This window comes from Lepisosteus platostomus, chromosome 19 (assembly GCF_059453375.1).
Source record: "Lepisosteus platostomus isolate fLepPlt1 chromosome 19, fLepPlt1.hap1, whole genome shotgun sequence".
Classification (NCBI taxonomy): domain Eukaryota; kingdom Metazoa; phylum Chordata; class Actinopteri; order Semionotiformes; family Lepisosteidae; genus Lepisosteus; species Lepisosteus platostomus.
Window position 1 is genome coordinate 1,474,541 of NC_142629.1, and position 16,688 is coordinate 1,491,228.

General features: G+C 43.2%; 1 protein-coding gene across 4 annotated transcripts in view; it reads left to right on the forward strand.

The window, feature by feature from the left end:
- The window catches only part of dnah3 (dynein axonemal heavy chain 3), a 51,311-nt gene that overhangs the window by 13,348 nt on the left and 21,275 nt on the right, over positions 1 to 16,688 (forward strand). For all 4 annotated transcript variants that reach the window (XM_088612624.1, XM_088612623.1, XM_088612625.1 and 1 more), the window contains 21 exons: positions 526 to 705; positions 1,025 to 1,161; positions 1,391 to 1,496; positions 2,291 to 2,469; positions 2,777 to 2,961; positions 3,606 to 3,729; positions 4,028 to 4,181; positions 4,591 to 4,735; positions 5,247 to 5,458; positions 5,756 to 5,847; positions 6,821 to 6,935; positions 8,745 to 8,861; positions 9,236 to 9,415; positions 9,849 to 9,985; positions 11,147 to 11,348; positions 11,869 to 11,961; positions 12,251 to 12,361; positions 13,194 to 13,308; positions 14,434 to 14,632; positions 15,963 to 16,071; positions 16,416 to 16,529. In XM_088612624.1, coding sequence (XP_088468750.1) covers positions 526 to 705; positions 1,025 to 1,161; positions 1,391 to 1,496; positions 2,291 to 2,469; positions 2,777 to 2,961; positions 3,606 to 3,729; positions 4,028 to 4,181; positions 4,591 to 4,735; positions 5,247 to 5,458; positions 5,756 to 5,847; positions 6,821 to 6,935; positions 8,745 to 8,861; positions 9,236 to 9,415; positions 9,849 to 9,985; positions 11,147 to 11,348; positions 11,869 to 11,961; positions 12,251 to 12,361; positions 13,194 to 13,308; positions 14,434 to 14,632; positions 15,963 to 16,071; positions 16,416 to 16,529 — 3,006 coding nt within the window. The remainder of the gene's footprint in view (positions 1 to 525; positions 706 to 1,024; positions 1,162 to 1,390; positions 1,497 to 2,290; positions 2,470 to 2,776; positions 2,962 to 3,605; positions 3,730 to 4,027; positions 4,182 to 4,590; positions 4,736 to 5,246; positions 5,459 to 5,755; positions 5,848 to 6,820; positions 6,936 to 8,744; positions 8,862 to 9,235; positions 9,416 to 9,848; positions 9,986 to 11,146; positions 11,349 to 11,868; positions 11,962 to 12,250; positions 12,362 to 13,193; positions 13,309 to 14,433; positions 14,633 to 15,962; positions 16,072 to 16,415; positions 16,530 to 16,688) is intronic.

Here is a 16,688-nt window from a genome sequence, read left to right on the forward strand (position 1 = left end):
ATGAATATTAATTATCCCTGACAGTCTCGCAGTGCTGGAAAACAGAAGCAGCTAATGAGACTTCTAGTTCTGATTCACGCATGTTCTGCTTCAGCCACAACTAATATCTTGATTTGGGCGTTTAGAAGTGGGATTTATTAGGATGTGTTAGAGTTATATCCTAATTGGTACCCAGTATTTTTTATAAGTATTTATCATATCATTAGAAATCATTATAGATGGTTCTGCTGTCAAGTGTTGTGAAATGGCCGGAACTAATCAATATTCACATTCTCATAATTCAAAGCAACTGTATGCACTTAAAAAGACCCCATGACCCTGAAATGCGTACTTAGTGACATTTCTGTCTAATATCAATCTACTCCTGTACAGTATCTGCTGTCAGCCTGACTGCCATGAAAGCATGAAAAACATTCAGGTTTATACAGCACTATATTATGATCACTCATGTGTTGCAAGAGGGCACGTAAATTAAGCGTCTGGTGTTGCGCTGTTAGCTTTGTAGCGACTGAGTTTGTATTCCAGGACGGGAATGATTTTGGAGAGGTGTACCAGGAGATGCAGTTTGTCCAGCCTCAGGTCCTGATCCTGAAGCTGAAGGTGGAGGAGCCCCGGATCGTGTTCGAGCCCAGCCTGAGGGAGTGCTGGGACCTCATCCACCGTGGATTCATGACGGTCATCCGGAGCTCTGAAGGGCTACGACGGGTGTGTCTCCCCTTTCAGGATATTGGAGAATCCAGTAGCTTCACACCAACACATCACATTGAGCGGGTGAACAGTTTAGCCGGGTTTTAGCCTGCTGGGCTTGGGGAATGTCCGCCTGTTCCTGGGGACAAGGCCATGGAAACATCCTCGGATATGTGGAATAAGGCTAGGAGCAGCTGCAGCAATGAGGATGTGAAAGGCTTAATCTGGATGGGCATGCCTGTGGGTTTTCTCTGGACTCCCCGAAGGGTAGGAAGATCGGGTTATCATAAAACAAGCACACAGAGAGAACGCAACCTCCTAACCTTCTTCTGCCCAGGTTGAGTGTGACCTGTTTCCAGAGATCCAGAGTGAGGGACTGACCCTTCTCACAGTGAGGCCGGACGAGACTCTTGTCACTGACTTGGTCAACACGGCCATGGAGGTTTTCAAGAAGAACACGGTTGGCCCTCAGAGGTAATTTCTTCTGAGGAAATGCAAGATCGTTCCTAGTCCAAACACTGCCTCTGCCTCCTCTGCCCATGTTCTTATCTTGCACAGGAGGGCTGTGCCACTCTATTAATACATAATAGGAGTCATAATTTCTGCAGAGTGTGTGAGTTCCATTATATAGAAAATTCTATCAGGTTGAAATGAGATTTTTTTTTACAGCCTTGTATTTTTTCAGCTCACTTTTTTCTTTCAGGTATCTGAATACGTACAAGAAATTCAGCGACCTTTTGAACAACAAAGCAGCGCAGGACATTAACGCATTCCTGAAAGAAAAGCACTCATTACAAGCTTTTACCAAGGTACTTCACAAAGTAACCAAGGTCATCCTTAGTTCATATTTCACACCTACCACATGCCTCATACTTGAGTTGTATTTTTATTTCTATGCTTTTAGATACAAAACCTAGTGGACTGTGACATAGGCAGGATTTTATATTTGGGGTGGCAGGGACACCTATGAGGGTGGCTTTTTAAGTTATATTATTTGCCTTCTAAAATAGGATGCTGTACTAAAAGGTGTCCTACTATTCAGTGCACCAGTTACACTGGTGACCCCTGTTTTAACCACTGGTGAGGTGGAGCTGACGCACAAGCAGAGTGGATTTGTGCAGACCTATTAATCGTATCCTACATTTATGTTTTCTTTAGCTGGTCAGTTTGGGACAATGTGGGTTTTTTAGCCTAAACGGACCAGCACCTGGGGTTTCGAAGCCACATTGAGGGGTGGCAACTACCAACTCGTGCCACCCCTGGCTATGACCCTGCTGGTGGGTAATGTAGAGTGAGAGATCATTTTGGCAACATTGTATCAGAGCTTTGCACAAATGGAATGTATGTTATACATTTTTGAAGCCGTAATATCACGTTATGCTCATTCTTCGAACGAAACAACAAATTGCTTAAGCCCACTTTTTGTACAAAATTAACTATGTGCAAAGTCTTCTGTTAAACAGAATTTTTTTTTATGAAAAAAAAAATGTTTGTGAGTTGCCGGCTGTAAACCAAGGATTTGCAACCTGACATGTGAAGGCTGAGGGGGTGGGTAGGTGCCACTGGTGCCCGTAGGAATTTCCCTTTCAATCTCATTTAACAGAAAATCGAAGGCATCCAGCAAGTGTGGAAAGAGATTGCCTCTCTGCACATCACTGTGCCCCTGGCAGTGTTCTGTCTGGATGCTGTGAGATTAAACGAGGAGCTGTGTGGCCGAGCAGAGGAGCTGAAGGAAAGATTGATCTTGTTCGAGGTGGAAGAAAACAGAGAGCTTAACAAGAGGTGGGTGCCTAACTAGCCCCCCCCAGTTGCAAGTACAAGTGAGAGTGTAGAGAAAGCTCAGACAAAATATCTAACAGCTTTAAGGATTATGAACGGCAAATAAGATAAAATATCTCTTCTAAAATTAAGGGATTAACTTTGTGCATTATTGAAAATATTATCAATGTATTTAAGAAGTATAGTTGAATGCATTAGCTGAATGTTAAGTCCTGTTATCAAGAATGCCAATGAAAGGTTGCCAGATTATTTTGTTACAAAATGTGATTTTCTTTGGAGAGGGTCAGACTCACACCCTGCTGTATCGCAGCATTTGTCAGCGGTATGACGAGATAGCGGAGACCGTCAGCAGCGTGCCGAGCACCACGGAGGAGCTGGTGTCCCTCAATGACTTCCTGAGACGCACCAGTGAGGTGACCGTGCACAAGCTGAAGGATGAAATCTCGGAGGCAGGCAGCCGGCTCCAGTTCCTGCTCGACTATGCCACCTTGCCTCGTACGTGGAGACAGCAGAGAAAGTTCCTTTCTCCACTCCTTTCCCTCCATTCCAGTTGCAGGAGTTTGCTAAGTTAATCCCTCCAGTTAATCAGGGAACGTGGTAAAAAAGTCATAAGAATACAAGAAGGTTGACCAGCGAGAGGAGACTATTCAGCCATCTATGCCAGTTAGCAGTCTCGTTAGTTGCTAAGTGATCCAAAGCTCTCCTCCTGCTATTACAGTACATGGAAGAAGCCAAGGTATTGACTTTAAAACATGGCTGGGCAGCCTGTCGTTGAACTGGAAAGGGTCCGTGAAGATGTGCTGAGAAATCCCTTTTGCCAAAACCTTTCAGCGTGTTTGAATGTTTACTTTTTTGTGCCTTGCTTCTGTTATTTCTGTTGTTTGGCATTCACAGTTTCTAAGCAACAGGGGTTTTACTTCACTGGTATGCTTCTAACCTCCCAGGTTCTCCTATTCTTCTGTCTTTTGTTCTTCACGCTTCATTTTCTCAGCCTACAGGGCATCTAGGTTCTGCCTATTGCGTGTATCATGATAACGTTGTTTAAAAAATAACATTTAGGACACGTCACAGTAATGCCGTGTATTAAGTGATAATGCAGTGGGCATCCAGGTTAGTAATCTTCTATCCCTTCCCTCCAGAGGAGGATGTGAAGTTGAACAGCAGTGTGTTCCACTGGCCGGAGCAGATCCAGGCCATGTTTGAGCTGAGCAGGAGCCGGCTGGCCATGAGGAGAGAGCACGCCGAGGACAGCCTTCAGAAGAAGTAAGGGCAGTGGACCTGTTTGTCACCCTGCTGCATCCCAGCTGATGGGAAAACAAATGGGAAACATTCTGACAACTATAATTAGAATACCTGCTATAGACCAAATCTTAGGCTGGACCGCGTTGAATTTGCATGTAAATGCCTATTTGCAGTATATCTTAGATTGTGTTGTTTCTCATATCTCTGTCTATGCAGATTTGAGTTTTGAAGCAACACCAGGCCATTTATTCAAGAAACAAGTTCTTCCTGTGTCATGTTTTGTTTGAACGCATGCCATCCTCCAACTTTCCTGTCACAGGATTTCGGAGTTCGAACAGAAGCTGCAAGGCTATAACAAGGAAGTGGAGGGCTTCAAGAAGCGCGACCTCATGAGCCTAGAGGAGACGAAGAACAATGTGGAGAAGCTGACCGAGCTGGCGGCCAGCCTGGAGGCTGCCCTTGGGGAGCTGGAGGTAGAGCTTGGCTTGTGCTTGTGTCATGGAGCGGGATCCCATGAGAAGCAGGCAGATCATGCTTCATCATGCCGACATCAAGATTTTATCACAAAGCTCTTTCCACGCTACAGGGCTCCAGAGGTAGAATTATGTATGTATGTAGGTATCCTGAAGATCAGAATCATCACCTGTCACCTTTATCCCATGGAATTTAAAATCTTTTTATTTTTGTTAGTTTCTGTTTTCCCACACTAGATGTTAGATATTTGGCTATGGAAAGGTCCATTTACAGTGGATATACACTACTGTGTGAGGGAGCAATATTCTTTGCACATATTGCAACGATGCAGAACAAAATAATTGCTCAAAATGTATAATTGCAAATGCAGTCTGTCATGTTGCAGTTTTTCTGTGTGCATTTTTGAAGGCGATTAATAAGGAAGAGAGTCTCCTGGAGAGACAGCAGAGTCAGTTCCCTCTGCTTCAGACTTTGATGACCAACAAACAGCCCTTTGACCAGCTCTGGACAACATTCTTCAACTTCCACAACAAGTCGGAGATCTGGATGAATGGTGAGAATTTCTCCTCTGAGAGGATCATACATCTGTCCACTGACCAGATGTCACTTCGCCATGATTAGTGGCTTTTTTGATTTGCCTGTGATTTTTGTGAAACTCTGGAAAAAAAAACTTAATTATTCCTGCTTTAATTCCTGTTGTCATTAATACCCGCTGTAATTTTTTTAATTTTTAAATAAAAAATCTTGTTGACTCATGTATGTTTTGTAAAGCGGAAATATCTTTTAATCCAATTTTTATATGAAACCATATTAGAATTTTTAATTAAATTTACCTACCTCTCCAGCTCCCACGCTCTCTATTAATCTTCTTAAAGTAATTAATATTGTCTTCCTTTAAATTAAATTTGAAATGGAAGGTCTTTGATTTGTCAGTGTAGCTCAGTGTCACTGTGGTTTATTTTCCTCTTTACCACTGTCTTCAAAGCAGAACAGCTGCTGTGAGAATCCCAGGTGGGGATGCTTCCTGAGGGTGTAATCACTGCCTGTGTGACCCATCTTTCTAGGTCCGTTCCTGCCTCTGAACGCAGAGCAGATCACAGAGGAGATTGGGAACATGTGGAGGACGGTGTACAAGCTGACCAAAACCTTCTCAGACCTGCCCGGCCCGCGCCGCGTGGCAGACAGCCTCAAGATAAAGATAGACAAGTTCAAGCAACACCTCCCCATCGTCTCCACAATATGCAACCCTGGGATTAAAGAAAGGCACTGGGAGAAGGTCAATTCAACAGCGATCTGTACTGATTCCTCCTAATAATCATGTTTTTAGTCATGTTTTGAAGTGCACAGTAGTTTGTTTTTGTGTTGGGCCCCACATTATTTGGCAATGGGTTCTGAAATAATTTAAGTGTTCAACAGTTCTGTTACAGTTCTGTCTGTGAGCTCTGTTTTCCTCCCCTCTCCTCTGAAGGGTGTTTAACTTTTGTGGTTTGAAGCCGCAAGAGCATGCAGAAGTTCTGCAAGTCTGGTATTCTGGAGTGACCGCTGAGTAATCGATGGGCAATTTTCCTTTCAGATCAGTGCCATCGTGGGGTTTGATGTGAAACCTGAGGCCGAAACATCATTACTGAACATGGTGGAGCTTGGGCTGAACAAGTATATTGACAAGTAAGAATCTATCACAGCTCATTGGCATCTTAGATTCACCTTTTTTTTGCATGGATCTGTTCAGGAAACCTCTGTTCAATTAAGAAGATTATGTACAACAACAAATGAACATTTTCTGCATTGAAGGTAATGATTCTTATCACAATCGTTGTGTGTAGTCAGTGTGACATCTAGACAGAAATCTCTTAAACAACCTGTTATGTGCAATGCATTCAGCATTCTAAATCTTATCCAAAATAGGCTCAGCACTTCTGTATCCAGTTTTTATCTGATGTCATTTGGATTAGGGAGAGATTTGGAGGTGGTTCAAATGAGGTGATCTGGTAATCCTAGAACACCCAGTCAACTAATGGTAATCTAAGTAGTTGGCCTGTAACACTGTAGTTCTGTTTTGCTTCAGTTCTTTTGCTCTTGAACTGTAACCAGGGACTCTCGTTAGGGCATTGCCCTTTTAAAAGAGACATAATTGAAAGCCCTCAAAAGACTCTTTAATGACGTCGAAAACCTGTAATGGAGGCAAAAATACCCAATGATTGCATAGTTGAAATATATAATATGCTACAGTAGGACCACCAGAAAGGTATACTGTATACATTTTTTGCCTTTCCAATCATTCATGGATTTTACACCATATTGACTCACCTGGATGGATTCTTCTAAAAGCCCATGGCAGTGTGTTTTGAATGACTTCTCCCTGGGGCTGTGCGGTTTTTACTAGGTGCTGCTTTTCTGGACAGATGTCTAGGGTGTCGTCTTTTGATTGTGCCCTGTGTGAATGTGCTCTGTGATGCATGGGTGCATATTCCCTTGCATTTATTGTCTGTGTCCCTATGAATTCAATTCAACGGATCCTAGCCCACTGTCTGGACTAAGCAGTTATTGAAAATTGATGGACGGATGTTTTATTATTTATTACTTGTTATTTATTATAAATGTTGTTTTGCTTGACCCATCTCGTTGTTCATGTTCTTAGGCTGGAAGAAATAGGAGCGACTGCGAGTAAGGAGTACTCCTTGGAGAAAGCAATGGAGAAGATGAAAATTGAATGGGCAGAAGCTCGTTTTGCTTTCAGTTTATACAGAGACACGGTACAGCAGCTCAACACCCTGGTCATTCCTCCTTTGCTTTTATCTCCAGTTTTCTCTTCTGCTCCTCCCCAGTATGTCGATATGGCAATTGTCTGTTTGAAATGAATTGCATTTCTGTAGTGCTTTTATGTGGAAACCAAAAAGCATTACATATAGGAGGAGACCCACGTTCATGCCCCCTGCCTGGGTGACACACAGCAGCCATTCTGCACCTGCAGCCCCATTGCTGAACTGCAGGGGACTGGCCTGGAACTGCAGCAAGTTCAAATGGAGCTGTGAATTGCGTTTAGATAATGCTAGTTATATGTTTGTTAAATGATGGTGTACGGTCTTTTCATATTTTACAATCAGAGTTATGAATTAGTTATGCAGAAAACAAGGTAAACGTACATAAAACTGAATTAAATCCAATTTCACATACGGTCAGAAAAGTGTATATATATACTTTATTGTATACTGATCCTGCCTTTTAAATAGAAAAAAAGGTTTTGTGCATTTGCAATAACTCTACATAAATATACAGTATTTCAATGCAGATATTGCCATAGTCCTCATTGAGAAATGTAAACATATTAATATGGACTATACACAGCTTATGTGTGTATAAAACTGTATACACATATACTGTATTATCTTATTAAATGGAAAGGAGGAACACTTGCCATCCAAAACTCAATTTGAGAAAAAAATGGACCCCCACTATATAAATATCCCCATTGTGTTTTAAGAAAGGTTGAATATAAAACTTCTGGGAAGTTTTAGACTTAGGTTATTTATTTTCATGTTCCACTGCATTGGGAGGGAGACCTCAGCAAAGAAGTTAGGTTATTGTGCTTGTGGCTTTGGGATTAAATGACCAAATCACTGCTCTTTTCTAATAAATTTCTCCCAGTGTCTGGATTTGAATCCAGGCAAACTCCCATGGCGCTGAAGGAAATGAAATGTCAGGAAATATATCCTGCTGTCTCTTTGCCAGTGAACAAGCCCTTTACCACTTATTCTGTCTTAATGGAACGAACAACAAACAAGCTCTTCGGTTCTCTCTCTTATTAATTCTCCTTAACTAAACAACACTGCACGTCAGCTGAACATTATAACAGCCCACTCTACCAGAGCTGTTGGCACCGCTACTCCTTAAAAGACTCACACTTCTTTCATTCAAACTCCAAACCTCACAGTGATTAATCAAGCACTTTACTTCAAGGGCTCTTGTCTGTTCTTTGTATTGTGGCCACGACAGCTTTGTTGTCCCACTTATTTTTTTTCTCTGTGAAAGCTTGTGGCAGTTTCAGGTTGCAGGTCTCTGCAATTTCATCAAAGCTGCTTCATAAAATCATTTCTACAAATAATTGTTCTTTTTTGAAGTTCCGTTTTTACTATATTACTGTATTTTCTTAGTTTATTGAGTAAATGTATTAATTTGACCTGTATTATGGGGAGTGAAGATAACGATTCATTTCTTTAAATCAAGTTTTGACAGGGAATATGTGTGTAGCTTTCCATTCTGTTATACAAGAGATATTTAGAGATGTTAACCTGGGTTGCTGAGGCTAATGCAAAATTGTGGAAGATAATGTTGGGGCGGTATTTGTCACTTTTCCAAACAAACATCAATTCAGGCATTATTTATGTGTGCTTTTATTTTTTATCATGGATAAACGTTTTGCAGGACAAACATGCAGGACAAGTTTTGACTTGTCCTGGTTCTCACAAAAGGTTAAGATGTGTGTGTCTGCCTCTGTGTATATGAACAAACTGTAATGCAGTTTTCTAATGCCTAGACACATTCTCCCGCACTTATATTGGTAGGGTACAAGCATCCTGTCTGCAGTTGATGACATCCAAGTACTGCTAGACGATCACATTATCAAAGCACAGACAATGCGTGGGTCTCCATTCATCAAGCCCATTGAGGCAGAGTGCAAGGTAAAATAAGTCATTCCATTGCAAGGTATTCAATCTCATGAAATAATTCAGGCTTGATAATGGTAAGGGTCAGTCACCCCTGGTTAGCCACAGAAGGGCAATACAATTTGCTGCTCTATTGATGTGAAGCTTTCTCATGGAAGCTTAGCTAAAAAGCAATCCTTAGAGAACTGAGTCATTGTAGGCCAGCCTGTCTAAAAAAAAAAAGAAGAAAGTTATAGAAATGCTCAGATTGTTTGTATTATGTAAACTTACTTTGAAACCTACCATATACTCAAAGGACCTTGACTTGATAACTGAGAAAGACAGGTTATCCGGTGGAGTGCAAAATACTTGGCTAAATTTACAAGTGTGACTCTTATGCCTTTTTCCAGCAATGGGAGGAGAAGCTGCTCTTGATGCAGGACATACTGGATGCCATGCTGAAGTGCCAGGCTACCTGGCTGTACCTGGAGCCCATCTTCAGCTCTGAGGACATCATTGCACAGATGCCAGAGGAGGGCAGGAAATTTGGCATTGTGGACAGCTACTGGAAGGACATCATTGCAGAATCGGTAAGAAGGAAAGATCTCAGATATAGTCCTAGCAATGTGTCACACACATCGTACCATGATCATTGTAGCACAGCCCTTCCCAGCACACCTACTCCCTGGGTTGAATGGCCATTGAACAGTGACCCAGGGCTTTAGTCTTAAGGACATTTGTCCGTTACTACTGTTAGCATCCATGCTGTTGCAGAAGACATTTGAAGAAACTCTTTTAAATCCACAGACGACAAGTTGTGGGCAGTCCTTCTTAGGCTAATTTAGCTTAAGGCAGGCACTTGTCTTCTTAGCTTTATAATTTTACATGTTTTTGTATGGCTTCATTCTTAACTAACATCATAATTAAAACTGCTTAAACTAATGGAGAAAGGCCTCACAAAGCTATACAGGAGTCTGATCATGCATCCATGTACATACCTGTGCTGTTGCTTGGCTTTTCCAGCTGAAAGACACCAGAGTGCTGGTGGCTACAGCACAGCCCAACATGCTGGGGAGGCTGCAGGAATCCAACATCCTTTTGGAGGACATTCAGAAGGGACTAAACACTTACCTTGAAATGAAACGACTCTACTTCCCCAGGTACTGTGAGCAATGCGGATGGGCTGGTTTAAACTGCAGGTACTGATGTGTTTTCATCTGAAGTCTAATCACGCCTTGATGCAGAAAGAAGGACATTTTGAATGCACTACCAAGGATGACTCTGCACATTCAAAGCAATAATCTGTCTTTCTGGTAAGTGGTAGAATTTAGGGAAAATGTCATGATACTACAGCATCAGTCAGAAGCAATTAAATTAAACCTGAAGATATTAGAAGAACGGTACGTTGAGGGGTTTGTTTTCTTAATGAGAACGAACATCAACATAAATCACGTGGCACTATAATGCAGACTCTTTTAGGAAAACAGTACTGATTTTCAAAAAGGAAGTCTTCTTCATGAACAGTGTTCCCAATGCCTATAATCTGTTTGTTGAGATCTGCACCCAGGCTAAATGCGTAATTGTGCACAACTGTCCAGACAAGAGCTTAAGATGTCTTGGCAGCACATCTTCAAAAAGCATCTACAAGGGAAGTGCTTTTCTTACCCCTTTAATTAAAGGCTACCCATAGCTGTATGGACCCCCCTGTAAAGGCCAGGAAAATCAGCAGATCTGTGAATGCAATTAATTGCTGCTCTCCAAGACTGATTTTATTTCCATCTTTTGTTCTTTAATTATTAAATCCAATTTGATTATTAGGAATGTAGGGCTTGCAGCTTTAACTTTTCTTTTATGAAACACCGCATAAAGCCCAAATCATAATTTAGATGCAAAATTAAGGTCAGTGCTGTGGTGTGACTAGACTACAGCTCCTTCTTCTAGGACACCTTCCCTCAGTGTATTTTCTTGGATTAAACAAGGCAAGGGGCAGCATTAAAAATGATAATTGTGTCATCTCTGACAATCTACAAATCCTGATGTTTTATATCCAAAGGAAGAATACATTAATTGACAAATAATCAAGCACTTTTTTGCAGAGGCAACAAATACCTCTTCATTTTGAGTGAAGAGTGTTCGATTCCCACAGAAACACCTTGTTGTTGTTTGTACATTGAGGCGCTATGTCTTGATAGTGTTATAAATTATGCAGTTTTGCATTTTGCATTTTTAAGCACATTCTAGCGACGCTCCATTTAAGGGAGACGCACAGAGTGGTGATGTGAAAGGTGTCTTTGGTCATCAGCTCTGTCTTGGTCCGGTAGGTTTTTCTTCCTCTCCAATGACGAACTCCTGGAGATCCTGTCGGAGACCAAAGACCCCCTGCGAGTTCAGCCGCACCTGAAGAAGTGTTTCGAAGGGATCGCCAAGCTGGAGTTCAGCGAGGAGATGGAGATCACCGGCATGATCAGCTCTGAGAAGGAGACTGTCCCCTTCATACAGAAGATATACCCAGCCAAAGCCAAGGTGCCAGAGATGCAGCACACTTCCAGATGTCACCTAAAGATCAGATCACTTTATTAGCCCTATACAAAGAATTTGTCTTTTCGCATACCCCAGCTTGCTGTCCATGAGACACACAGAGAGGGAGAGAGAAGCCTGGGGTCAGAGCGCAGGGTCAGCCATTGTACAGCGCCCCTGGAGCAGTCGGGGTGAAGGGCCTTGCTCAGGATCCCACCTGATTCCTCTGCCAGCCGCGGGATTTGAACCGGCAACTTTATAGCCACAGGCGCGGATCCTGAGCCACAGAGCCACCGCTCTGCCCCTTGTTCATTGATCTGCCTCATTTTGATGATGAGGAGCTTTCCGTTTAAATAGAGGAGTAGAGCCTGCAAGGTTTCCAGCTTGTTAGCTTTTCGTCACAGTGTGTCCGAGTCACGCAAGAACAAGGGAGAAATGTGCGGTTTTAGGAGTGCGGCCCAAGCTGAATTCTGCTCTCCCCGGTCTTTAATAACGGAACTCGTGTTCGCTTTCTCGGCGTGCGCAGGGAATGGTGGAGAAGTGGCTCCTGCAAGTGGAAGAGATGATGCTGGGCAGTGTGAGACAAGTCATACAAGAGGGGGTCAAGGAGTATGTCCAGGTAAAATAAAGGCACGTTACGATCAGTTAGCAGTGCTGCAGCGGGAACAGACTGACACTCCCGTACTGGGAAATGTTAAATTAGCCAATTGTTGGTGGAGAGACATTAATACTCAACATGAGAACATGGTTTCACAGACCTTGATTAGCAGTCCTGGACCTAAACTTAGCTGGAATAGTACCATTAAGTACTACAGCTAATTAGTCTGTCAACCACTGAGTAAAGTGTAGGACAGCGTTTAAAGCGAAAGTTCGGCAAGAGTTTCTCTCAGCTGGCGTTGCTTTTCCAGGTGCCTCGGAGGAAATGGGTTCTGCAGTGGCCAGGGCAGGTTGTCATCTGTGCATCTTCCATCTATTGGACCAGTGAGGTGTCAGAAGCCATTCAGCGGAACACGCTGCCCGTGAGTATGAGCTCCGCCTGTGCCTGCGCACACGCCACAACCATGCATGCGTGGCTCAGTGCCTTGTGTGCATGTCACAACGCCTTTAACCCCATGTGCATCAATCATGTCGCCGTTCTGGCACTGACAAAGTCAACTCAGCTGAATTCTTAAGAATAAACAGCAAACCATGAACCAGAGCACACAGTGGAAACTTCGCAGATCAGGAGGCACTTCTTCACCCTAAAGGGTTGTGGTAGTAAAAATGGGCTGGATAGGAATAGTTGCCTCCTCTCGCTAGTAACGGGAGTTCTTATTAATAAAAAAAAAGACTCTCACTTCAAAACACTTTTCATGAAGATGCAGATAAAATAGAAACTTTGACCCACCTGCTATTTGCAAACCAATACATGGCGATGGATTTTTATAAACTAAAAAGAAAAAGCCTGTGCTGTGCACAGAGCTAACCATCAGGCAATGTTTTTCTGGTTGTGATTGGTGAGTAGGTAACTGTATTGGTCAAATCTGTCTCTTTACGACTTTATTATGCCTTTCGGACAAATTATGGTTTCGAATTTTCCACTGTCTTGACACTGCAAAACGCAAGAAGACCTGCTGTAAAGTAAGGAATTAAGATTAAGGAATCTAAACAAAACTAGAAAGCAGCTAGTATTTTGACATGTGTTTCCTACAGAACACGTTACACTGCAATATAAGTGAAAAGAAATATATAACATTTCCTAGAAGCTTTCTGTTCTAGGCCGTTTTTAACTTAGGAGTGACACGGAAATTGCCATAAGGAGATAACACTGGATTTCAGGTGTCTCATTGTTCTGTTCTTTGTAAAATAAAGGCATACTTGGTGAAGAGCAACGAGCAGATCAGTGAAATTGTGGAACTGGTCCGAGGCAAGCTGTCAGGCGGAGCGCGCATGACGCTGGGGGCCCTCACCGTCATTGATGTGCATGGTAATGGCTTCAGTGTTCTCTCATGGCCAGCGCACACGGCTCTGTGTTCTCTCGACCTCTTTTCATTCGGAGAGGCTTCAGTCTGTTGAAATGGCCCGAAGACAGCCATTTCCCTTTCACCTTCTCCAGCCTCATCCAGAGCTTTAAAATCTTCACTGAGATCAGCTAGAGCTGAGGGAAGAACTTCACTTATTAAATAGTTGTGTAAAGCCAGTGGTTGGATAGAATGCTGTACAGGCAGAAATCTATAAAATGCCTGTGGCTTTAATGACTTAGAGCCTAATCACAGTATCCTTGGGCATGTTGCCCATGCAGGCAAATTAAAAATGCAGATTGCCAAAACTCGCTCTGGATGTGCTTTATCCCTCCCATTGGCTGAAAAGAGAAATAACGAGCGATCCCCATCCTCATGCACTGACTTCTTACATCAGACTAAGGTCGATGCCTTTCTCACTGTCATTGCATTGAGCTTCCAGTTCAGGGTCAGGAGGAGATTTTTCTTAAATGTAACAGCCCGGTGTTGATTAGCAGCGTGGAACAGAGACTGGCTTCTCTCTCCATGCCAGAGGCTCATTATTGATGCAGATGTCAATGTCAGGAGCCAGGGGAATGAAGGAGCCTCAGGACCTTCAGTAATGACGTTACAACTGTGAAGAGCTCTTAGGAAACAGAATGTACAGCATGTGCCCCCGTGTTCGAAACCATGTGCTCTCAACAGACGTGTTTTAAAAAAGAAAAGCAGGGAAATAATTAAATATAATAAGTATAGTGCAGTCGGAGCAGTTAACAAACCAGCACGTTAAATATAAAGGAAAATAAAGTCCTGGAATTCCCATTAAGATTTGATCTGTTTCAGATTATAACAACACTCTATAGTGCAGCTCTCTGGAAATGGCTAAAATATGTACTGTAACATTAATTTATATTTAATGTGACAACTAAACTGAAACTTTATTTTTTATTAAATTCTAAGATAAACGGCTTTAAAACCTTATTCAATGAGAGACCGAGAGATAGCCCTGGTATCTTAAAATTATAATGGCTATTTTGAATAGTATATGTCTGGTAATACGAAGGACCGTTAAGTCCTGTCAGTATATGGCAATGCTCTCCCTGCCTCTCCAGCCCGAGATGTGGTGGCCAAGATAGCGCAGGATAAAGTCTCCTCCCTCAGCGACTTCCAGTGGATCTCCCAGCTGAGATACTACTGGGAAGAGAGCGATGTCTTGGTACGCATGATCACCACAGAGGTGAAGTACGGATACGAGTACCTGGGGAACTCCCCCCGCCTGGTCATCACCCCCCTCACCGACAGGTGCTACAGGTGAGTCTGCCCTCTGTCACATCCGTGTGTGTGCGGCCGGTTCAGCCCTGTGTGAGAGCACTCCTGCGCAGTGTCAGCGATGGCAGTAACTGAATGCAGAGGCAGTGTTTATATGGGCTCTTGCAGCTTTAACAAGGAAAGCCTGTGAACAGTTGCATCAGAGGGAAAATGTTCTGGACAGTTTTTCCCGTTCCCTTATACCAATATGCATATTTTTTTAATTACCATTTGGCAAAATTCCAAGAGGGGCGAAAGATGTAATAAAACAAGCTTTGTAAATCACTTGTTATCCATTATTTAAATGAAGCATTTCTCTTCATGTGTGGTGTGACTTTAGAAAGGAGTATTATGTTTTTTGTATTTCTGAGATACACAGCATTAAAGCCTAAAGTCTGTAAATCATGTCACCCAACAACGACAAATTATATATTCATTCCTTTTTGGTGGGTCTTGCATTGGATAGAAGCAAAAAGCCTCTATTTGATTCAAAATGATTCATTGAAAAATATGCAATTAGCAGGTGTGCTGACGTTTTGATTTATTCGGTTCCTAAGTGAGGGTTTTCTCTCTTGGAAGCTGGTGCTCACAAACAACCCAGGGCGTAACAGGCTAATTAAAATTATTTATACACAGGTGTGTAAGGTCTCTTCTGTGCACATTTGTTATTAAACTAAGTTAAATGTTTGCCAGAGGCCTCCTTCAATTACCTGAAAGTATTTTTGTCCAGGGATGCATACAGAGCAACAAAATAGGAAGGGCCCAAGCTGTCTTTTTTGTGCTCAGCACAGTAATATAGCCATGCCGGAAATGTCTTCCTAGATTTTTTACAAAGGGTTCCCATGATATTCCATTAGTTTAAGGAATACTGTGATTTTGTTTTCTGTGCAGCTTCACATTTATCAGTTTAGGAGACCCAAGATCCAACAGGCTTAACTCATGATTGAGCTTTTCAGGGAACTGAATAAAACAATTTCTGCAGGAGAGAGAACCCATTAAATATTCAGTTGTGTGCTGCATTGCACTCAGGTGGAAAAGCCACCTTAAACCTGGCTGTAGAGAGCCCACGGCGGGAGTACAGTGAGAGGAAAAAGGGGAGGAAAGGAACAAAAAGCTGGAACAATAAAGCAAAACAAGAAACAATGCGCCTGTCTTAGATAGCAGCTGTTAACTCCGTAAAGCACAGATGTGCCATGAAGCTTAAATTAAATATTTGGATGCTTACAAAGGCGTATATATATACTGTACATGGACCGATCTTGTTTGCTGAAATGTTGTGTTCAACGGTTTCCCCCTGGGGCTGGGGGGGGTGGCTGTGCCTGGACGCACGCAGAACGCTGATGGGAGCCCTCAAGCTGAACCTGGGCGGGGCCCCCGAGGGTCCCGCGGGCACGGGGAAAACCGAGACCACCAAGGATCTGGCCAAGGCCCTGGCCAAGCAGGTACGCGCCCGCCCCTCCTCTGCACAGTGCCGCCGGGGTGGGGCTTTACACTGAGACTCTTCCTCCTTCACTCACTGCCACTGGCGCCCCCCTCACCACACGGGCAGAAGCTGTGAGCTTAGGTTAAAACATTTAGTAAAGGCTCTTAAATAAAATCCTGCGTCTTGTTTCTCTTTAGTGATTAAGACCCCCCTTTATGTTATCCTGATATTGGAACGCCCCTCTGACACAAAATCAGCCTTTATCTGGTGCATTTCCTTCCTGACGAGACGCCTGCTCTACCTGCCCATGTGGTTTGTAACCGTGGGCTGTCTCCTGCCTTCGCTTCTCTTCTTCGTTTGCAGTGCGTGGTGTTCAACTGCTCTGACGGCCTGGACTACAAGGCCATGAGTAAGTTCTTCAAGGGCCTGGCGCAGTCCGGGGCCTGGGCCTGCTTTGACGAGTTCAACCGCATTGAGGTGAGTGCTTCCACCGCTGCCTGCATGCTGAACTGGAATATCACTGGAGACCCAGCTTCCCAGGAGTACCTGGAGAGTGTGCACGCGTTGCTGGGTGTGCGAGAGGGCAGTGTGCACGCGTTGCTGGGTGTGCGAGAGGGCAGTGTGCACGTGTTGCTG